We start from the raw sequence: 24,417 nt of genomic DNA, 5'->3' as shown, positions 1-24,417 counted from the left end.
AAGAGGAAAAAGGACCACCTGTTTGCCCTTCTCTTATACCATTTATTACTTCCTATAGCCCTAGTATATCTTCTTACTCCTCTTTTCTCAAATTAAATAGTCTTTTTTAACATGTCACAGTAATGGATGCCCTCTCCAGTTCTATGCAGTTTAGTTGAAGCCATGTCAGTTCCAGGTTATTAGAGACACAAGGTGAGTGAGGTGATAACTTTTATTACACCAGCTTCTGTTGGTAAGGGAGATGAGCTTTTGAGCCACACAGAGCTCTTATTCAGATCTGGGAAAGATACTCCAAGCATCACATCTAAATGCAAAATGGAACAGATTGTTTGGGCTACAGCATTTCTCACATTGTCTCAATTTTGCTGTGTGTAAAAATCAACTTTAGGATGTACCTTTCCCGATCATTGTTATGCAAAGAAAACAGTTAAGTTCTCTGCAATCTCTTAATTTTTTTAGTTTTTATCCCCTATTTGTTTAATGAACGTACAGACTCTGCAAAGGCCGCTGCTTCTGATAACCTTACTTAAGGAAATTCTTATTTCATTAGCATTTCTTCACATCTTTGGTTACTAGTTCTTCAAATTTCCCCTTAGTCCTCATAGAACCATTTCCTGCCATAGATGTTTATAGAAAACTCCCATTTACTTTGTATGTGGAACAATGGCAAGCTATTGCCCTTACTCTCTGCTTTGCATTTATATTCTGCTCTAATAGTGTTACTTGAGCTGGATTTCCATTTGAAATCAATTTGATTGATGGATATATTTTTTTTTGCCTGATTATGCTCTACTATCTTGCTATATTCCTCACCTTTCTGATTCCTATTTGTTCTAGGATATGCATACTTTTTGACTCTTTAAGCAGCCTCTATGCTGATTCTATGGATTTTAATTTTCTTCCATTCCTCTTCAGGCTATTTCTAACTTCCTCAATTAAAAATCCTCCTTCTTTTTGTAATTTACTGCAATATTAATATCTCATAGTATTATCCTTATGGGAGGATGATGAGCTTACTTATATTATGGTCCCTTTCATTTAGTGGCTCAACCACACTTATTTCTTGAATCAACTCATATATTTAACTCAGGACCCATGTCAAGAACAATGTCCCCCTTTCTGTGCTCTAGAACAAGCTATTGTAAGAAGTAATTGTCTGTGGTATCAAAAAGTTGTTTTTCTAAACACTGACCCAATGTGATGCTCAGTTAATTTAAAAAGATGTAAAATCCATATGAAATACCTGTTTACACTTCCTTGAGTTGGTAGAGAATATATGGCTTGATTTTTAAAGTAATGCATATGCAGTTTTGCAAGAGCAAATATTGTATGTACAAAAATCAAGTTGTGTATGCAAAGGGTCAGTTAAACATCTTCCTGGGTACTTGTGTTCAAATTTGATTTCTGCATGCAACCTGGGAATATGAATGTCCCATAACAATTGAAAATCAGGCTCATACATTTCTCAATTGTTTTGAGACCCATAAAATATCAAAGCTCTTTGAGATGAGATAAAGAAATAACAGTAGCCTTAATTTAGAATCTCCTTGAATGTGCTGGTCCCTTTAGTGGTATTTTAAACTTACATTTGTGTTTAGTAAACATAGCTGGAAGATTGTAAATTGATGTTTGCATGACCAGCAGGAAATAGAAGTAGACACTCCCTACAATTGAGATCAGTCTAAAATGTACAGTAATAGGCATGTCAAATACTAAGTATTGGTAGACAGGAACCTGAGGAAAACATACTTTCACTAGTATAATAATGAACTTCACTAGTATAATAAACTGTGTAGCAATTTTAAAAATCAGAATGGCATACACTGTATCTTTGAGGTGGATATCTTGCTTTCCTCAACTCATAAACATGTCACTTGTAAGAATGTACACAATTTCGCTGACCCTTCTGCTTTTGTCTTGTTTTTGTTTTTGTCTTTTCTCATTTTGAAAATCTAGCTCACCATAAAAGAATTCTCAGTGAAACAAGATTGCAGGGAAATACTATATCTATATATTTCTTACATCAAGACAGTATAAGGCAGCTACAATTATTGCATCCTATAACTTCAACAGTAATTGTCTATATTAGATTGAACTTCTTTAGTACTTTAAATCCAATAATTATTCTTTAGTACAATTTTCAGTTACATTTATTAAAGTCAAGTATTGATACTTGAGCAGAGTTGTACTCTTTTGTCCATGTTACCAAAGTAGACTAAAAATAATTTCTAAAAATAGACAGTGCTAATGACACACAAATCAATTAATTTGTGTATTTGCAATTTGCCAGAAGTATTTTACTCAAATAAAACATTAAATGTATTTGACTCTTTTCTTTCCTCTGCTACTATAAGAACCAAGAAAGTAGGAATTTGTTTAACTGTGTGCCTCCATTTATTCTGACCATGATCTTGGAAACACATTAATTTGACTTAATCCAATCCAAAGATCTTTTCAAAAAGGCAGTGCAATTAGAACAGCAGCGTTTGTAGAAGTTCTAAGTGAAAATGATAAGGTTTCCAAAAATAGATACTGGAACAGAGTAGCATGGTGTATACCTCCAATAAACTAAACAGGAATCCTAATTCCAAATGTTTGTAATCTAGCATAGAATCATGTAGTTGAGAATAGCATTTAAGCATGGGAGGGACCTAACTTTTTTCAAATGGAAGTGTAAGCATTGCGCAGCACAGGCTGGGAAGCATCTGTTTTTCAGGCAAAAGTGGTATTATAGCACAGGTCGCACTAGAAGAAGAAGCAGTAGCAGCAGCAGCAGCAGCACAGTAAATAAAGTTCTAAATTAGGAGTCAGGAGAAGGAGGTCTTGGTCCCAGCTCTGCCAAAGTGACACTCTGAACGACCTTTGACTTAAAACTCTGGTCTGTGAGGTTTTTTCTGCATGGCAGGGTATTGTTAAGTGCAAAATGTTAATTCTCTAGTCAAACTAATGTACTTTTAGAACCCACTTTGAAATCTGGTGCTGCATTTCCATAGCTGTTTAATGGCAGAAAACCGTCCTTTATGCTGTATACAATACTGCATATCAGATGTTTTCCTTCAGTTTTCTGTGAACATATATATACACTCTAGTGTTTTGGACAAATTGTAAAACCTGAGAAAATTAAATAAATCAAAGGCAGCATTGAGGTTTCCAGTCCATCACTAGTAAATGTTCAGTGTATGGCAATGGATACAGTATGGGTAATACATACAAATAGAAACAGTCTCATATGTAAAGTTATTCCTTTCCTTATAACAGTGCAGGCAGGTCTCTTAAAAAGTGAGTATTTGTTTTATGAAAAAGGAAAGGATCCTTCAGGTTTCATTACAGATCATTCTAAACACTCCATGAACTACTAATAATTCTCACTTTGCCACAACTGATGGCAGTGCTGTCTTTTGTAGGGGACCTTGTTGGATTTTTTGTTTAGAGGCATTCATATAGAGTGATTCAGGATACACAGAGTTTAGGATGTTACAACTAATGAAGTTGGTGTTCAACTAGTTACCTGGCTGTGGTGTTCCATTAAAATGCTTGTTGCTGAGTATTCAGATTGAAAATACCTGTAAAATTTGGCATAGTATATACTCAGATATCTAATGGAAGGACTATCTAAATTACCTTGAACCCTGAAATTTCATCTAAGTCTTTTATATGCTATATGTGCAAAATAATTAGAATGTATTGTTTCTAAAGGAAAATTGTTCCATACCATCAGTTTATTATTGTTCTTTAAGTAAGTCAAATATTTACAAGAATAAAAGCAAAACTTCTTGAAGTTGTACATTACACAGTATTACCCTGCAATATTGTACTATAGCAAAGTCGGCAGCTCTGGAAGTTTCCGGGACTGAATTTAATTTTGTTATATTTAATTTTAATTATTTAAAAAAAAAAAGTATTCAAGATAGCCACACAAAATAAAGTACCAAAAGGTCTTAGGGCTTTATCCAGCTGAAAATATCTGTGGCCTTCTCAGTCCCAGAAACCTTGGAAAGCCCTGGATGCTGGCTGTGCAACAGGCTGATTTTTTTTCAAGGAAAAGGAAAGGCTAGTGGGTGGAGGGAGAGCCACAGAGACTGCTTTCTACTAGACAGGACCTTAATACTGCAATTACATATCGATTTTTCTGCTTGTTTCAAACTTTTGACATGGCCTTTGGGGATATTTGTCTACAGAACACGATTTTACATTGTTTCAATTATCAGCTTCTTAATTATCCATGAGTAATTTTGTTGACAATCTTTTATGATTTTGTATAATCTCCTGGGTGGCTTCTTAAGCTCCATTTCAGGTTTATGACTTGTTTACACACACACTTTAGTAGAGATCTTCAGTTTACAGAAAAGAGTCTGCTGATCTCTCCCTCTCCCAACTGAGAAATCACTGAAACAACACTAACTGCTTCAATAATCGCATATCGCAGGTCCAATTATGGGGGAGAAATGGCTTCAGTGGAAGCTGCCAACTTTTTTTTTTTTTTGCATTGCCTTTACTATAATCCTAAATGTAATTTCTTTTGCCAGACCTTTAAAGTGTTCAAGGTTTAGTCTATGCATTAGCATACCTAAACATTGCCTGACACCGGACGAAGAGTGTCAGTTTTGTACAGCCACATCTTCAACAATGCTCCTAGGATGCATACAATATTATATAATTCATATTCCATCTGCACATCCAAACTTTAAAAGAACGATAAGCATTTTCTATAAAGAAAAGTTCAAAATGATTATCATACAGACATTTAACTTGCTTCTTTAATTCACACCCTTAAAAATTGTGGAGGGAGGGAAAAGAGTAGAAGATGGGCATTTTAGTAAATCAAATACAGCCCATCAACCCAAAAGAATATTAATATTGCTACTACAAATTAGTTTGTCTTGGCTAAGCCAAGTCTCTTTTACACAGCAGTCTATACTGTGAATGCCACAAAATTTATTAACATTTACACTCTGTGTGGAAGAATAAGGTTGGCTAATATGGAAACCATATTGATGTTCAGTGCTGTAGTATCTAATGCTCTTTCCTGGTGATGCTTCACAGCACAAGGGGCCTGATCCAAGGCCTGTTAAAGTCAATGAAAAGACTACCACTGATTTCAGTGGATTTTGGATGAGGCAGTAGTAGAACAGTTACCATTGCTATTTTTTATCTTAAAAGAACTTTCAGTTCTATAGTAGGTCTGTTGGGACCCTAAAATGCACAAAACATCCCCTACAGGAGTTACATTTCCCTGAGTGTAGTGTGTTGTGTATATAGTATTGGCCCGGAAAAGGAAACATATGTCTGTTTGTACTTAGTTACTATGATGACTGGTGTGTTATAAGTACCTAGATAAGTAGATTCAGTGACCTAATCTTCAGAGATTAGATGAGGTCTCTGCACTGTGACAACAGACCACCCTGATACTAAACTAAAAAGTATCTACAGTAGTTCTTGGGTACTGTATGTTTGTGTTCAGTATGGTAAATTCATATGATCTGAAAAAAAGTCTCCCGGGGATTTTTTTTCTGACATTATCTTTTAAAAGTTCTTTTTAAAGTCCTGTAAATCCTGCTGGCCACCCCAGAATATAAATATGAGACCTAAGAGTTATCAAAAAGTCTAAAGATGGTAGGGGCAAGCAAGTGGCAGTTTCCTTATATCAAATTATATAAAATAAAGTTTTTAAAAAGCAAAATGACCTGGCACTTGACTGCCACTCACCTGGGCCCATGTGGTTGGATCTATTGCTTTGTTGGAATTTCTTATATCTGTGATAACCCGAATAATGCATCTGGATTGTCACAATGATCAAGAAATTGGCTGGTGTGATTTCAAGGCCAGCATTTTTAGAATGGCAAAAACAGAACAGTCCCCTCCCCAACCCTTACTTAAGGCATTCAGTTCAGAACTAATAATTGTTTAGCTAGTATTTAAAAAAATCTTTGAAATTCAACTTCAGAAACTGTAATTCAGTGCCAGTGAATATAGATCAAGGTTTTGAAAAATATCTACTGTAAATTAAAAACAAATGTGTAAAAGTATGTTTCAGTGCTCTGTCCCACAGATCATATATTCCATTCCTCAAATTAAATCTAAGTGAATATTGGTTTATTGATTTATGGAATTATTTCTTTAAAAACTATGGAAATATGAGAATCCAGGCAGACACTTACAGTTGGTGAACAAAAATAAATGTCAGCTACTCAGTACTTTCATCATTTTCTTGGAGTTATTTTTATTTTAATTTTCTTCATGAATTAGCTGTTTATTTTAACAAAAATTAAGATTATACATACACCATGAAATTAGAGCTAGATCACCCTCTCAAATTTTAACTGCAAAGGGGATAAAATCCATGGAAAACTTGATGAGACGACCAATAATCTGTCAGAGGAAGGGAGTTTTGTGAAGTGGGGCTCCATTGGTGGTTGTGGAAGAGGGGAGTTGGAGCTAGAGGAAAGCTGCTCTTTTGGGATCATGGGGGAATAGCAGAGGGAATTAATGTTGATGTGGTCAGCATTAATTCTCAAGATTTACAGGGCTCTGCACCTTTAAATACTTTTAGAGAACTGAGATATGACCCGTTTTGTGAGTAGGGTTGCAAAAAGCATATGGCACCTAAGGGTCATGCTGCCATGGTGGATATGAAGAGGTGTTTGGGGAAATATTTTGGAAATTGGGGCACTCTGTGTGAGTGTGCTGGTCATTCATGGATACCCTGAGATCTTCAAGACCTTCACATGGATTTTGGGATGTCTGGGATCAGAGGAAGGGGAGGAGCACGTATCTTCCACCCTCAGTGGGCTGTCAAATCCCGACCCACTAGAGGAAATCATATGTTCAAAATTCTGTTGCCTCAAGGCCACAGAGTTTTCTACCTCACTTTGTCTCCTTGCTGCCCTTTTGTGCAGGATAACATGATCTGCCTGTTAGGCTTCAGAAAAAAGCAATAGTTTCCTTTTAATTAGAAAATTGCCATGTTATTCACTGGTTTTGATCACTTCTAAATAACACATTTGGTTTTAACAAATGACATGGGAGAGGAAGATGGCCTTTTACATTTTTAAAATTGCTAAATGTTCAAAAAGGATTTGTACACATAACAAAATTAAAACAGGGATTATCTAGCACTGTGTGTGGGATACAGCTATAATCTATACAGTGCATGGAAAAGGAGCTGGCACACTCGGTTGTACTACACACATCTCAGTAATAACAGGGTATAAGGCATACAATTTCAAGGAACACCCACAATGAAAATTATTCTTTCCAAACAGAGAATTGTTTTGGAATAAGTTAGGTTAATTGGCACCATGGGATTCCTCTCAAGGAAACACAGAACATTAAAATCTATACATGTGCATGTAAAATGATAAAGTATTATCTTCTTTCCCCTCTCAGTTCCTCAAGTCTAGAAGACATTGCCCAAAATCAACAGAAACTACAGTATAATGTTTTGTTGACTGAAATTTCTTTAGCATAAACAGACAATTCCTCATCTGCTTGGCTTACAACCTGAAAGTCATTGCAGTGCCCCACAACTGCTAGCTTAAGTTATAATTATCTACTTCAATCTCATAAAAAAATGCTCTAGAACATTTAGGCATATGCTACCCATATTTATAAGGATAATGATTTTACGTGCAAACAACATTGCTTTATGATGGTAAGATGCAAGCCTCCTTAAAAGAACTATTGTGTATCCTTATTTAGGATCAGAATTGTGATCTGTAAAAGGTCAATGGGAGAAGCAGGTACATTTAATTTTCCATACAAGGTGTTCTATTAAGACTGATTACACATTTCAGTCCTCTGAATCCAGTTAAATTTTCTTAAACCCTCAGAAAAATGTTATTACCCTCTCTAATCTCACCACCTTATAAAAATCCCATCTACTTTTTAATGCACAATGCTTAGGTCCATAGTGGTTACTGAGCAGCACGTGTAAACTTTACAGCTAGAAATAAGGCTGCTAGAAGCTGGAACTGAACAACAGGGAATGAATCACACGATAAATTGCCCTGTTCTGTTTACTCTCTCTGAAGCATCTCGCACCAGCCACTGTCTGAAGACAGGATACTGGGCTAGATGGACCACTGGTCTAACCCAGCATGGCCATTCTTATGTTCTTATGTCCTGTGTCTAATTAAGGAGGGAGCATATTTTATTTGTGTTCAAGGTTTTCATAAAACAGTGACATTCTTTTTGTTTTATATTTAAAATTGTCCTTATTTTTGGAATGGGCTACTTGTGCCTCCTAGGCACCACTTCCTTCCTAAATTTCTGTCCAAATTCTGGCAAGGCATTCAAAAGTGCAGGCTGTCTTTACATTGCGATTCCCAGTGTGCAGGTCAAAGAGGGGGCGTGGCCATAGAAATGTGTATCGTGCTCAAAGTCTGCCTGCCTGCTCCCATCCTGACCTCCTGAATTACTGACAATCCCATGTGATTCGAAGAAATAACTTTGTTTCAGCCCCGTGATGGAGTTTGTCAGCCTGCAGCTGCCACGGAGTGTTTCTATTACTTCCATCCCAGTAGTCTGTTAGTGGATTGATGAGACACAACAATAGTGCTTTGGGTGGTTTTTGTGTAGGCACAAAGTAGGACCTGGAAAGGGAGTCAGGTGTAGTATTAGAACCCAATCTGTCCCCTACCACAGCCAAGACACTCCTATATCCAATTGATGCATTTCAGAGAACCAAAACAGTAATCCATCATGTATCACTGTCATATGCTAGTAGTCAATTTTATTCCCCTCGAGGCTATGCACAGTTCTTAGAGGTTTTAACATGGTTCCTGTGGTGAGAATGTAGAAGCAAGGTGGCAGCTAAAACATAGACTCCAGGTGGTATGAATTGTGGAATGAAACAAAACAAAACACCTATATTGCTGGCTCTGAAGCAGAAATCCTGCACAACTGGCATATGTGGATAGCACTGCATGTTTGTATTTCACAGGATAGCATTATTATTTTAGGGGACTACATGAATCCCCCTGCATGTGGACAACAGCCTGGTCTCTCAGGAGGAGAGAGTTCCACTTCTCCCAGGAAAAGCCCACAGAGTGATGGTGCTGAGTTGTAGACCCATGAAGTTGGAAGGGGGAGGAGGCTCAGGTGGATCTTCCAGTCCCCACTCCCTTTCCAAATCCTGCAGAGGAACACAGCCCTCTTGCTGTGGAAAACTTCCACCCCTAGGGAAGGGAGATTCTAGGTATAGTGGTTGTAGCCACCGGAATCATGGCTTTTGCAGGAACCAGTAAAGTCAGGTGGCAAAGTGGCAGCAAGCTCATTTGTGCCGATTCCCTTGCCTCCTACAGCTCTTGGCTGTAAACCATGGGTTAATACACAAAACCCACATTTTTCCTGGGGGAAAATGAAGTGGGGGGGGGCAACCTCCTTTCCTCAATGCAAGAATTCACAGGAAATTCCTTGCTTTGAAACTTGGAATTTCCTCTCTTCTACATGAGTTATTCCTATAAAAGAGAGGGTGAGGGGTTTAGTGATAATTTGTATGTGAAAATCAGTGTGAATTCTGTCCAGGTGTCATCTGCCTCTGTCAGTAGCAGAATGCCCATTGATATCACCGGGAAGCATGTGCATTGGTTGAGGTCAGAAAATGGCCCATATGCCTGATTCAAAAACAAGCACACATATTTATACCACTGTTCAATGGTGTATATGAAGAGCTTTGGGCAAACGTATATCTGAGCACAGAAGTCATAGAATAACAAATAATCTGATTTTACTCATAAACAGACTGATTATAAAATACTTTATCGTGTTATCTTATTTTTTTCAATAGTACCCATTCTCCTAGTGGCTACGAGGCTCCTTAGATTCTTTATAAGTAGTCATAGTATTCTATCTTTTGATTTAAGAGCTATAGATAATACAACATCTTATGCAAAAATACTTTGGATGTCTCAGAGCAATCAAGGAGATGATGCAGTAAACTTGTGGATGAAATTGATTTTATTAAAAAATTGTATTTGTTCTCAAGTTTTAATTAAACTTGGTCAAACGCTTTGTCAGTTATTTGATTATAGTGTAGGCCTATAATATAATGGAAGTGGCAGCAATTGCTCTAATTAAGGTTGAATAACAGGTTCCATTTCATACCTCATTTTAAATTGTCTGTAACATCTTAAAATTTTCCCGAGTTGGGTTTCTGCCCCAGGGTGAGTTTTTCCAGAGTTTGAGCAAAACTCTTCAGCTACTTTGAGCACAAAGGTAATGGGGGGAGAGAGGGGAGGGAACCCACCACCAATACCCAGTATTCTTATAATAAATAACTGTAATGTTTTTTTGAATAGCCCTATTGCCAATTCAGCTGAGAGATGAAAGCTAAAGTTTGGAATGGAAATAGCCCTCATATTGTCAGATGCAAAAGGGGTTAAAAAAGGAGTTGTGCGTACTTTGTAGAGTGCATTCAGGGCTCAAAATATGCCGCCTCGGGCAACGATTTAGCAAAGCATTCAAGCACATGCTTAAGTCCTAGCACTTTCTTAAAGTTCAGAATTTACTTAAGTGCTTTGCTGAATCAGGACCATAACCTTCAATTCTCAAGATGATTTATTCATCAGGCATAGTCAAAATAATTGAAGTACATTTGCATCTTCAATTCAGTGTAACAACTGCAAATACATACCTTGTATGTAAAGTTTTAGAGATATCTTGCACAATATTATATTTTATTATTTGAGTAATCATGTAGTTATACTCTATCCTCTTGGTGTCTTTAAAAGTTTCACATGCTAACCCTGCAGTCGTGTTGAAAGTTGTTTGTGGAGGCAAGGAGTTCATTTCATGAGTGTCCAGCCACCCTGAGCAGCTCTGGAATATTTGGGGCATTTGACTTCCAGCCTTATAGACAGCCTAATTAATACCTGCTAGTCCCCTTTGATGTACTTGTACTGAACAAAAAGAACAGGAGTACTTGTGGCACTTTAGAGACTAACATTTATTTGAGCATAAGCTTTCGTGGGCTACAGCCCACTTCATCAGGTGCATAGAATGGAACATATAGTAAGAAGATATATATATACATACAGAGAACATGAAAAGGTGGACGTTCTGATACCAACTCTAAGAGGCTAATTAATTAAGATGAGCTATTATCAGCAGGAGGGGGAAAAAAACTTTTGTAGTGATAATCAAGATGGCCCATTCCAGACAGTTGACAAGAAGGTGTGAGGATACTTAACATGGGGAAATAGATTCAATTTGTGTAATGACTCAGCCACTCCCAGTCTCTATTCAAACCCAAGTTAATGTATCTAGTTTGCAAATTAATTCTAGTTCAGCAGTTTCTCGTTGGAGTCTGTTTTTGAAGCTTTTCTGGTGCCACAAGTACTCCTGTTCTTTTTGCGGCTATAGACTAACTCGGCTGCTACTCTGAAACCTTGCATTGAACAGTTAAGCTGTTAGGGTATATCTAGACTTTAAGTGTTCATAAGAAGTGATTCAATAATTTAAATGGAGCATGTGTACTTAAAACAATTAAAGTGACATTTACATTTGTATTCACTGTAACAACTTCAGAAAAGTATTGACCATTAAAATAATTACAAGGAACTTTATAAGAATATCACACTTCAAAAACTCTGAAATCATAAGTATGTAAAGATAGTATCAAATTACTGGGTAATTTGATGGTTTAAAGAAATGAAGACACATATGTGGTTTAAAATTTATGGAAACTTTCTATTAAAATTTAAGCCATTGTGACAAGGAAAAAAGATTCATAGCCGGGGGATGGAGCAGAAGGTGTCTGAGATCATGGCGTCTAGCTCATATATTCTTAACAGCCTATCATCAGCATCATTTCACTGACATATGTTTTCTCTTTTGGGGTTTTCTTTTTTTTCTTAGAGGCCTCAAAGGCTTTGCCCTATTATTCTGGTGTTTTCATTAGTTTTACTAATAAAAGATTATTATGTGTTTTGTTTTATTTTAAAGTTGATCTCCATACAATATAACTTGGTGTGATAACGCCGCAAAGGCAGTTTTAAGGATACCCATTTCACTCAGATTTCTACTTCAGACACTTTGGGTGAAATTGAATTGCTTGGCTTATAATGCAGTCCTGTTGCTGATTCTATAACTCAATAGTCAATATATATATATATATATTAAAGCCTCTAGTACCAAATGCTACAATAAAATAAAAACGATTTAGCAACAATTAATGGCTGAGGCCCACCCTTGCCCTGCCTCGCACCTTTGCTGAGGCCACACCCCCACTCACTCCAGTCCCCCTTCCCTCTGTCACTCGCTCTCCCCCACCCTCACTCACTTTCACTGGGCTGGGGCAGGGGTTTGGGATGTGGGAGGGGGTGCGGGCTCTGGTGTCAGGGTGGAGATGAGCGGTTCGGGGTGCAGGAGGGGGGCTCTGGGCTGGGGCCAAGAGGTTTGGAGTGCAGGAGTGTGTTCAGGGCTGGGGCAGGAGGTTGAGATGTTGGAGGGGGTGCAGGCTGTGGCTGGGGGTGTGGGCTTTGGGGTGCGGCCAGGGATGAGGGGCTTGGGGTGGAGGAGGGGGCTCAGGGCTGGAGTATGGGGTTGGCGTGCGGGAGGGTGTGCGGTGTGCAGGCTACAGGAGGGAGTTTGGGTGTGTGTCGGGAGGGGGGGTTCCGACCTGGGGCAGGAGGTTGGGGTGTGGGGTCTGGGAGGGAGTTAAGGTGTGTGAGGGGGTTCTGACCTGGGGCAGGGGGTTTGAGGTGCGGGCTCTGGCCGGGTAGCGCTTACCTCAAGTGGCTCCCAGACAGCAGTGTAGCAGGGCTAAGGCAGGTTCCCTGCCTGCTCTGGCTTCGCATTGCTCCCGGAAGTGGCTGGTATGTCTGGCCCCTAGGTGGAGGTGCAGTCAGGCGGCTCTGCATGGTGTGCACAGCCCGCACACACAGGCAATGCCCCCGCAGCTCCCATTGGCCGCCATTTCCAGCCAGTTGGGACAGCACATGGAGCTTCCCTGATCGCCCTGTGTCTAAGGGACGGACATGGTGACCACTTCCGGGGAGCTGCGCAGAGCCAGAGCAGGCAGGGAGCCTGCCTTAGCCCCCTGATGGTGCCGACCAGACTTTTAATGTCCCGGTCAGTGGTGCTGACCGGAGACACCAGGGTCTCTTTTCAACGGGGTATTCCGATTGAAAACCGGACACCTGGCAACCCTACTTGAGCTCCCTGTTGGTGCAGTGGCAAAAAAATGGCTAATGAGATCCTTGGATGCAGTGAGTAGGGGAGTAGGGAGGTGATTTTACTTCTGTATATGGCACTGGTGAGACTGATACTGGAATACTGTGCACAGTTCTGGTGTCCATTTTAGAAAGGATGTTGAAAAATTGGAGAGGGCTCAAAGAAGAGCCATGAAAATAATTTGAGTGCTGGAGAAAATGCCTTACAGTGAGAGACTTAAAGAGTTCAATCTGTCTAGCTTATCAAAAAAAAAAAAAAGATTGATTATAGTGTAAAAATATCTTCATGAGGAGATGAAGCTGTATAAGAATCTTCATGGGGAGGAACTAACGGGTTCTTTTAATCTTATGGAGAAAGAAACAATGGCTGGAATCTGAAGCCAGAGAAATTCAAATTAGAAATAAGGCACCAATTTTTAACAGTGAGGGTGATTAACCACTGGAACAAATTGAAATGATGGATTGATTTGTCACCTCTTGATATCTTAATATCTAGACTGGATGCCTTTCTGAAAGATATGCATTAGTCAAATACAAGTTATTAGGCTCAAAACAGAGCTAACTGGGTGAAAATCAGTGGCCTGTGATATGCAAGATGTCAGACTAGATGATCAGTAGTTAAAAAATCTTAAAACAAACTATACCGTGAAAATCAATCCAAGACAAAAATCAGAAAACATGTTTTCTTGGTAAATTTGGTCCTTGTTATAGAACTTGGAAGGAACACGTGTAGAATACTGCTTTGTAACTCAAAAACAATTTTATTAGGCCAAAAATGGGGCTGAAAATCAGGGGAACAAGATATCAGAGTCTATGTGATAGGCTACTCTTGCCACCAAGTCCCTTGGTTGCCCCTTGACACAAGCACTACCCACTGGAGGCTCCCCATAATAGATATCGTGGTTGGGTAGAGCTGGGAGAGCCAAGGAGTTCCCGCTCTGTGGCCAGAATGAAATGTGCCTGAAAAATACTGAAGGGTAGCCAGCTTCTGCAGTAAGCCCCATCCAGGGCTTCCAAAGACAAGAAGAGGGGATGGCCAATTTAGGAAATACTATGGTAACAGGACATATCTGCCAGCCATGCTGCCAGTGAAGATTAGTGGTTGAGAGATGTGCAGAGACAAGTTGGGCACATGCTTCTGGCCAGGGTCCCCAGGGTCTGGACTTTCTTTCCCCATGAATGCTGGGTCTCTGTGTATTTGAGAAGTCTTCCTTAACGTTCAGGCCACCACCATCCTCACTTGAGAAGACAGGTTTAGGCAGTATGTCTTTAGGCTGTGATGAAATATTTCCTCAGCCTTAATGTGCTTATGCTAACATAATGTGTACATTATGTACATATGAGTGTATATAATATCCCTCTTTTCTTTTGATTAAAACCCTGAGAATTAACTCCCCTCACTCAACAAACTTGACTGTATTGTGCCATCAATTTTTAAGCAGAAATGCCCATTGACTGCAGTGAAGCTTAAAAATTAAAAATCTTCAGGGGAACAACTGTGAAAAAATACATGAGATCATCCCATTTGTGTGTTGAGGCTAGCTGCTTCACAGAAGGGGAAATGGGCACTGTCAGCAAACTTCACTATGTGCAGGGCTGGCTCCAGGCACCAGCCCACCAAGCATGTGCTTGGAGCGGCACCTGGAGGGGGGTGGCACGGCGCTCCGGCCGAGAGCGGGGCCGCGACTGGGCTCGCCGCCCTCCCCGTGGCGCTCTGTCCGGCCAGGGAGAGCAAAGCCCCGGCCGGCTCATCGCCCTCCCCCTGGCCGGCTTGCCGCCCTCCCCCCGGTGCCCCGGAGGGGGGGGAGGGGAGGCGGCGCCTGGCTTTTTTGCCTGGGGCGGCAAAAAAGCCAGAGCCGGCCCTGACTATGTGGATCACCAAGCAGATCAGAAGAGCAAAAACACCTCTGCACTCTGTACCACTGGCAGTGTGGCTCATTCCCTGACAATATAGTAATTGGCTTCACCATAGCTGTGCATTGTTTCTCTGTTCATGGATCTGACCACCAATGCCATAGTCAGGGACTTAATACTAGTCAGACCACCACTAATGTTCATGGCTATTTGCTTTTTGTACAAGGGGACCATACCACCTATGGGGGCTTCCTCCTCTTCATCCCAGTGACAGATATGGCAATTTCCTGCAATATCTTTGAGAGATATTATTGAATTAAGTTCAACTAGCTTTGCAATCCATTGTCCACTGTGCTATTACTTGGTATATAGACAGGCCGTCAGTCTTTCAGATATAAATACAAATTAAACAGAATTTTTTTAAACTGCTGTTTTCAGGGAGGTTAAACCTTGGTTGTAAAAATAAAATGTAACACACACAGCCTAACCCAGTACATTTTCATCAAAAAGTGAAAATATTGTTTCTTAGTTACACCAAACCCAAAATGGGCGGCGGGGGGGGGGTATGAAGGGAGGGAGGGAGTAAATTGTCAACAGTTCTTATTCATTTCAGAGGGAAATCTTCCCTCTTATTAATTTCAGAGGGAAATCATCAAATCTACATGCACAGGTAACTGGATGAAAGTGTTCTACCGGAGGTCAGGTTAGATTATCTAATGGTTGTTTCTTCTTTAAAATCTATGAATCTACGAAAATGATGGGAAAACTGAGAAAATAGCTTTTTTGGTATTTTGAGAAAAAAAATGGCCAAAATGTCACCTTTAGAAAAACAAACAAACAAAAAAATTTGTTAGCCTCTAAGGTGCCACAAGTGCTCCTGTTCTTTTTGCGAATACAGACTAACAGGGCTGCTACTCTGAAATCTGCCATTTAGAAAAACACTGCACCTAAACATTTTGGGCGTGATTCTGATCTCTCATTACTAAAACTCCATTGACTTCACAGTAGTTACTCTTGAATTTACACCACTGTAAGGAGAGAATCAGGCTCATTGTAACAAAAATGTACACAGACAGTTTCCATTAGTGTTACATTAGTGAGAATTAAACATGTTTAACCTCCTTTTGTATTGTAAAGAGAAGAGATCTCTTATTCAGACAGCCCACACACAGCTACAACAAACCTGAGCCATTCATGGTCAATTATGTCAGTAATCTGCATACTAATGTCCTGAAGCACTAATTAGCAAAATATGCAGACTGTAAAGATTCTGGAGAAATAGCTCTGCATTTAAAAAAAACTGAAACAGGGATTATGTTAACATGAACTAGATACCTTTTTGATTGTGCCAGCAGGGTCTACACAGGGCAGTTAAAGTGCAACATGTTAGAGCCTTTTACAAATTGCTCCTCTCCAGAGCGTTTTGCCAGAATCAGATATTATTATCCCCGGTATTATTTTTCTATGTGAACGGTGTCTGTAGTTGCCACAGGAATGTTATGTGACTGTGAATGGGAAGGAAGGTGATTAGTGTGATTGGGAATGAGAAGGGAGGTGGCCCACAGGATGTTCTATTATAATGATATACACTGTAAAAATGTTTGAGAACTCCTGTTTTAAAATAATCATTAGGGAATATTTGGTTTTATTTGTTCACTTTTACTTTTTCAAGTTATTGGGTGTTTTATATAACTATTAGCGCAGTTAAGCTGCGTGTACTCATTTTCAGCATTCTCCTGCCTTCCTCTCCCCACCTATCAGCTAGTGTCCTGCTTCCAGCTACTTCTCCTTCCTTCTTCCTCTGCAGAATGCAAAAAGGCCTCCATCCATTCAAGCTCCCCACCCACTAGAAAGCACTAGAACACCCATCATTCCCTCTAACTGGACTGTCTTTGGCTTCTTGCTTGTCTTTCCTTTGCTCCCAGTCTTCCAGCTAAATTAGCACTACTATCATCTAGGAATTAACTGAAATTATTTAATGGTATGATTTGCACTGGCTAAATAGTGGGCTAAAGTACTTATTTGGACAAATTCTGCTTTCCATTGACATTAATTGAATTGTACTAGTATTAACCAAGAGGAGAATTTGTTCCATTGTGTGCAATATGTAGGCACAAAGAGCTAAGTCTGGGTTTGTGCTTTAGAATTGGCTATTCATTGCTTACCTTTTTAAAAACTTTTAATTTAGCTTATTAAAGATATGTGTCTCGACATTAGACAATAACTAACTGCTGCAGTATTTCTAGGACATATGCAAACACATGCTGGCCCATAATGTTTTGCTATAATTCCCAGTAACAACTTTTGCCTTAATGTGATATATGCCATCATGTGCCAGCAATGCCCCTCTGCCATGTACATTGGCCAAACTGGACAGTCTCTATGTAAAAGAATAAATGGACACAAATCAGACATCAGGTATGGTAACATACAAAAGCCAGTGGGAGAACACTTCAATCTCTCTGGATATTCTATAACAGACTTAAAAGCAGCCATACTACAACAAAAAAAGACTTAAACGAGAAACTGCAGAACTAAAATTCATTTGCAAATTTAACACCATTAATTTGGGCTTGAATAGGGATTGGGAGTGGCTGGCTCACTACAAAAGCAACTTTCCCTCTCTTGGTATTGACACCTCCTCATCAATTATTGGGAGTGGACCACATCCAAACTGATTGAATTGGCCCTGTCAGCACTGGTTCTCCACTTGTAAGGTAACTCCCTTTGCTTCATGTGTCAGTATAATAATGCCTGCATCTGTAATTTTCACACCATGCATCTGAAGAAGTGGGTTTTTTTACCCACAAAAGCTTATGCCCAAATAAATTTGTTAGTCTTTAAGGTGCCACTGGACTCCTCATTGTTTTTTTGCTTGGGAGGGTTCCTGTGTGAACCAAGTGAAGTATGTGTGTGTATAAAGTATATATGAGAAAAGAGATGTATAGGAGTGCTTGTGTGAGTATTCACAACACATGGTTTGGTGATATCCATGTGATAAACTGCAGAACCATGTCATAAATTGTAATTATCATGTACATTTGACTGCCTCACATGTATTTACTTCACCACTCATCAATAATGCAGCCATCCCAAACTCAGACTTATAAACACTTTGCCAAGATTTGAAATATCAGGAGTCTAAAGTTAGTCTCTCTAAATCTGTATTTATATGCCTAAATAAGTGGGCTAATTTTCAAAGTGCTGAACACTTAGCAACTTCCATTAATTTTAGTGGGAGCTGCTGGGTGCTCAGCACTTCTTGAAAACCAAGCCACTTATTCGGGTGCCTCAATATAGACCCAGGGGAGATTACCCCAATTTTGAAAATTGTGGTGCTTTGTCTAGTACAGGGGTGGCCAACCTGTGGCTCCAGAGCCACATGCAGCTCTTCAGAAGTTAATATGCGGCTCCTTGTGTAGGCACCGATTCCGGGGCTGGAGCTACAGGTACCAACTTTCCAATGAGCCAGGGGGTGCTCACTGCTCAACCCCTGGCTCTGCCACAGGCCCTGCCCTCATTCCACCCCTTCCTGCCCCCTCCCCCTCCCCTGCTGTGCCCTCATTCCTCTCCCCTCTCCCCCAGAGCTTCCTGCATGCCGCGAAACAGCTGATCAGGAGGTGTGAGGAGGTGCTGATTGGTGGGGTGCTGATGGGTGGGAGAGGGTGGCGGGAGCTGCTGTGGGGCTGCTGATGTATGACTGTGGCTCTTTGGCAATGTACATTGGTAAATTCTGGCTCCTTCTCAGGCTCAGGTGAGCCACCCCTGGTCTAGAATATCTTTGTTAATAGTAACTAGGCCTTTATATTATGCCCATCACCATGATGTAAAGACACTCAGAACACCAGAACATGATCCTTTTATATTTGTTGTGTATTTTGTCTTTTGTCTTAGAGCTCAATAGCTGAAGGCGATTCACATAGGCACTAAGGCAAGAGTTCAATAAATCATAAAATCATAGAAATTAGTTCTTTGTTTGAAAGAAACTACTGTATTTTGCATTTATTCCTGTGTTTCAAAACAAACCCAAAATTATCCAAACACCCTCTCAGAAAGGTCTATCTGAAAACAGCCTGTTGGCGTTGTATCTGATGCACAAAAGGCCTATTTATCATGTAATAAATACTTTAGATCAACATAGCTCATTTTTATTTTTATATTTTCATTTCACTGAAGCAAGTCCATGAGTTATTTCAGCTAAGGAGGCTTTTTATGAAGTTAGATTGCAGTTATTTGATGCAAAGCCTGGTTACAAAGCTTAATTCCAATTTTACATATCGCATAGTAGGATTTCAGCTGAGTTATCAGCATAAACATTTACATGATAAGTAAATACTGGAATAAAATATAGATGGGTTCTGACTAAAATATCACCTGGTAGCCTTTGGATTCTCTTAAGTTTACTTATCCCATCATGTTATTGTCGTATCTAGAAGTACTGCCTTGAAAACCATCATCTCCAGGAATAATAATGTCACATCATTGCCCAATCATCAGGGCCCCATTCCAGCTCCCATTAAAGTCAATAGTAGTCTTTGTGCACAGTGCTTTCTTAAGAGCTTCATCATTAGAAAAATTCGCTAATCTGTAGGCATGCGTTTAGAGGTGCAATAACATTTTTTAGGGTACAGGTTGTGTGCTGCACATTTTTAGATTATACCACAGACAATGGGCAGTTTTTGTAGTTCTCAGGGATTGAAGGAAGGGGGAGGGAAAGCACAGCTCCCCCTATGCTAAAAAACACAGGACAGCTCCCCCTCCTTCTTGGATGGTGTGGTGAGAGCTCCCCCTTCTGTATGCTTCTATAATAACCACTGGTAATACCAAAAGATTCAAGTGGGAATAATTCCTTAAATGGCTCAAGGCTGCTCTCACGGAAGTCAATGCCAAAGTTTGGCAAACTTCAGTAGTAGCATAATCAGGCCTAAATGATGTAAATGTGCAGATAACTTTGTGATCCTGGTGCTGTACATCCTCCGCTACATTCAAGGGGAGGAAACAATAAAAGCACAGAGAAAATTATGAATACAGTTCTTATAATCATGTCTTTTCCCTTTACTTTACCAAAGAAAGCAGACTCTTTCATTATACTCCCTTTCCTTATCAGTTGGAACTCTACTATATTTCATATTTGCTCCTTATCTTCTGTTTAGAATATTTTTTCTTTACATTAAAATATTTTCCTGAAAAAAATTGCTGATGCTCTCCATGGTTTTGATTTTAAATTAATAGCACATACAGGGAGGGTAATAAATAATTAGATTAAAATATAAGTAGATGTTGAGAGAGAAATAAAAAAGAATTCCAACCTTTATTCCACTTTGAACAAGCTTGTGTATGTCCAAAAACGGTTCCTTAATTATGTCTCCTTCAGGAGTGAAAATCTTCACATATCCTTCCTTCTCAAGGATAAAGAGACGATGTGATCCATCCCCACAGTGCACTGCACCAACAGGCTGCCTCAAACCACTCACAATCTCCTGAATACAGAAGCAGTTGTGCTTGTGCTTTCTAAAGAAATGAAAGAAAAACAGTGAGACTTTATTATTATTATTATTATTTATTTTGCAATAGATACAGTTCACAGAACTTTCACTTAACATTGCCCCTGAGAACTACAATACAAGTTTCCTAAAGTGGTATTACAAGGATAATTCTAAAGGCCATATTCTGTCCTCAGGTGCACTGTGGCCACTCCTATTGAAGTAAATGAGAGTAACCTGTGTACATCCAAGAGCAAAATTTGGCTTTATATAGCTGGGAGTTAAAGTAAAGTAGCCTGAGATCTGAGAGCGAGGCGAGGGACAGCAAAATTCACAGAAAGGAAAGTAAAATTTTTATAGGCAAATTCTCTCCTAAAGTAAGCATTGCAAATCCCAATGACTTCAGAATTTGATAAAATTTGCCTTAATTTGGAGCAGTCTACTTAAATAACATAATCCAATTCATGCAATTGTGGAAATAATAATAATAATAATAATAGTGGAAAATGTACAAGAGAAAAAAATGCCATATGCATAAAAACAGATTTGCTAATAAATTATTGTAGAGAGAACTTCTATACTGCTGTAAACTATTAGTAATAAATTTCAGATCAAAATGACACACATGAAATACATATGAATCACAGAGAAGCCTGGCTCATAATACTCTGTTAGTTACCTACATATCAAAAGTATCTAAGCTAATGTGATTGAAAAAAAAGGCACTTAAACAGCAGCAGAAGAAAATAACATCTGGAGGACACAGCTGCTGAGCATAAGCACAGACTGAGCTGATTCACTGTGAAAACCACAAAGATTTGTCAGTTTTTTTAGATTAAACAGCATTTATCTTTATGAACCTGCTGATCTCTTCCACTTTGTCATATTCTTCCATCTGGTCCAAATAGTTAGAAGCTGGGCCTCGCACTTGTTTTCTTGGAAAATCTGGAAAGCACAAGCCACCATCTTTTCTTGCATAGTAAAAGCAAAACTCATCAGCTGTAGTTTGGAGAAACCCTTAAAAATGTAAAAGAGCATAAAAGTGTTTAGTGTATTGCCAAGGCTGCAGGTTTTGTGCCTTCAACCTAATGTTCAAATGGGTTATATTCTGAGTGGAAAAATAAGCACTTTAAACAAAGTTCTGTCTTTAAACACAGATAGATGGAGTAATACCTTTTGTGGCTTACTCTTCTCTATTTCTATCACCCATTATTTGCAATGTGATTAAACAGGAAAAAACCAACTATGTTAAAATAATACTAAGGGTCAGTCATAAAAACGTGAGAGAAAATTCAGTTAAGGTGGCCATGCACCTGTTGAAGTCAGCAGACCCCACTAATGAAGGACAATGTGTTGTAAAGCTCAAGCTATTGCAGCCTTAACTTTTTCTTGCTGTTTTGGTTTATAGCTGACCCTTAGCATTATTATTTTAACAACGTTATATTACAGAGTATTGGTTTTCATTTTGTTTTTATGTTGCTAACTGCCATTCAAATAAATGATGGTACTTTCCATTGATTTATGAAAGGGTGTAAAAACTTCATATCAATATCTTAAAAACTTCATGAAGCATTGGCACCAAAAGACAGGCAGAATAAATGGTGCGTGAGTAGTTGTCTCAAAAAGAGAGGACTAAGGATAAAACAGAACTTCATTTATATTCAGGTATCTTTACAGCTCTGTGGTTAGTACTCTGCATTAGCACAGGAGAACCTGAGGTTCAATATCACAGACTAGTTCTTCACTTTCCAGCACCTAAGAAGAGGGAGTGCCTCATCCTGCTCTGTAGCTATACCTGTAGCCTATCTAAAGCAGGTGTGTATGGATTCTGTAAACTGTTTTTAGCTGAAAGGAGTTCTTTAGGTTTGGGGTTATTTAAAGAAGGAGTCTGAAAACCAGAAGGAAAAAAAAAAAAAGAAATAGAGATCTATGAGAAAGAACAGTGCTGCTGTTGACTTTTTAATACATTCTAATAACAGCAAGACTATTACTTTCTACCCATAGACCTATTTCTAGTAAGTTTCACCCATTTTTAATCCTCTTTATCAAACTCATATGTAAATCAGAAGGCAGAATTTGGCCCATTATATCTAGTGTGTGGGGTTTCGAATAAAATCAGCAAAGTAGTCTGGTTTAGAACATCTTTAAGTTCCCTTTGCACTGCCAGAACAATGCAAAAGGAGACCTTGCATGGGTCAGGATTTGGGCCATGGTATATATAGAATTAATAATGATGCAGTACATAGTATAAAAGTTTTATTGCCACTCAGTTGGGATCATCAGCATAACTCTTATATAGCTTCACCATTTGTAAGTAATGCAGTTATCCCAAACTTATGTCAATAAAACTTTTGGACTTCAACTCACAATCATGTATTCTTCTCATATGAATCCTCCTTTAATAAATAAATATCCCGGTCATTCCAAATAATGGGCCAAATTCTGCCTTTGGGTAATAGAAAATAAAATTTGGAACACGTGATTGTGTGTTGTGGTATGAAGGTTTCATTGGCATGAATTTGGAGATTCAGCAAATAGCAGCTGCTAGTGGCTGTTTCTAATTTATATGAACTAGCACAAGAAATGCATGAGAAAATAAGATACATAATTTTCATATGGAATAAGTGAAGATTAATTGTGACATAAACATGGAACAGTATTCCAAGGCTCTGTAGATGTCAAGCTAGACCCCAAACCAATCCAGAATCTTGATGTTGAATTATTTGACTTCAGAGGGCACTACCGAGCTCTTAGTAGTTTCTTTCTCTACATACAACAGACAATCAAGCTAAGTGCAATGGACATTTGGAGCTGTAGAATTACTACATGCTCAATATGCCATTTTTATTAAGGACACATTTCTTTGTTCTGAAATTTTGTCTTCAATACGAATAAATGGGAGTATGTGTGGATCACACTCTTTAGCCAGTATATGTTCATTTCTAATAACAGTCAGATGCAAACTCATTTAACCAATGCCATATGGAATGTTCTTTACTTATACATAAAGTGATTGACTTTATGCCTGTAGCTATTTGTATCACGAAGTATTTTAGCATGTAATCAAGTATGAAATGTACTGAACTTGTTTTTGCCATTCAACAAGCCCATTCCTTTTTCATATTCTATAACTCTGTTTTTAAAAACTGAGGGTTGAACTGAACTCTGAAACTCTACAGTGTTAATGGATGAACTTGCTAAGTTGTCAAAAAGAGATGGTGCCTCTATAAGGACAACTCCAATTGTGCATAATGGGTGGTATTTTGAAAAGTGCTCAGAGTTGGTCTAACTACTTCCATGGAAATTAATGGAGTTAGGCCAACTCTGAGCACTTTTCAAAATCCCACCCTGTATATGTTCCATCCAATTAAGGTCAATTTATCTTTGGATGTCTGTGCAATTCCCATTGACTTCAACAGGAGTCTGGCATATGCATAAAAAGGCAGAACTTGGCCCTTAAGTATTATTCTGCCATGTAATAAGAAAGCATTTACTTAAAAAAATTTGCTGCCATATATTACAAATACTAGATCAGATATTCAAACTGTCTCAATAAAGAAATATTTACATTATGTAAGGGGTCAAATCCTACAGTTTTTACTCTATTCTTAGTAAAATACAGCTGCTACTGACTTCTCTGTGGGTTATGCCTAAGGGCTGTAAAGCGTGGCCCTCTTAATTTCTGTATCTCTTGCTATGTTTTTAAAGAACCTTACAGGCGATGGCCAATTTTCTCTGCTCATTTTAAGTCTCTCTTGTTTTGCTAGGATCCTGGGGGCATTATATTTCTTTATATTTGAAAAATGAATGGTAAAAAGAGAGAGGAATTTGAGCTCAAGTTCCCAGTTGTATATTCCTGAAGTTGAGGCTTGTTCAGATCAAGAAATCTAGCTCTAAACCCATCATGT

At 38.9% G+C, this 24,417-nt stretch overlaps 1 protein-coding gene across 3 annotated transcripts in view; it reads right to left on the bottom strand.

The window, feature by feature from the left end:
* HHIP (hedgehog interacting protein) overlaps positions 1–24,417 on the bottom strand; it is a 95,788-nt gene that overhangs the window by 57,696 nt on the left and 13,675 nt on the right. For all 3 annotated transcript variants that reach the window (XM_034772735.1, XM_034772736.1, XM_034772734.1), the window contains exons 3-4: positions 21,370–21,526; positions 20,336–20,537 (exon numbers count right to left, since the gene is read on the bottom strand). In XM_034772735.1, the coding sequence (XP_034628626.1) occupies positions 20,336–20,537; positions 21,370–21,526 (359 nt within the window). The remainder of the gene's footprint in view (positions 1–20,335; positions 20,538–21,369; positions 21,527–24,417) is intronic.

Source organism: Trachemys scripta, chromosome 5 (assembly GCF_013100865.1).
Source record: "Trachemys scripta elegans isolate TJP31775 chromosome 5, CAS_Tse_1.0, whole genome shotgun sequence".
NCBI lineage: Eukaryota > Metazoa > Chordata > Testudines > Emydidae > Trachemys > Trachemys scripta.
Note: the sequence above shows the minus strand (reverse complement) of the source record. Positions and strands in the feature narration are given on the sequence as shown.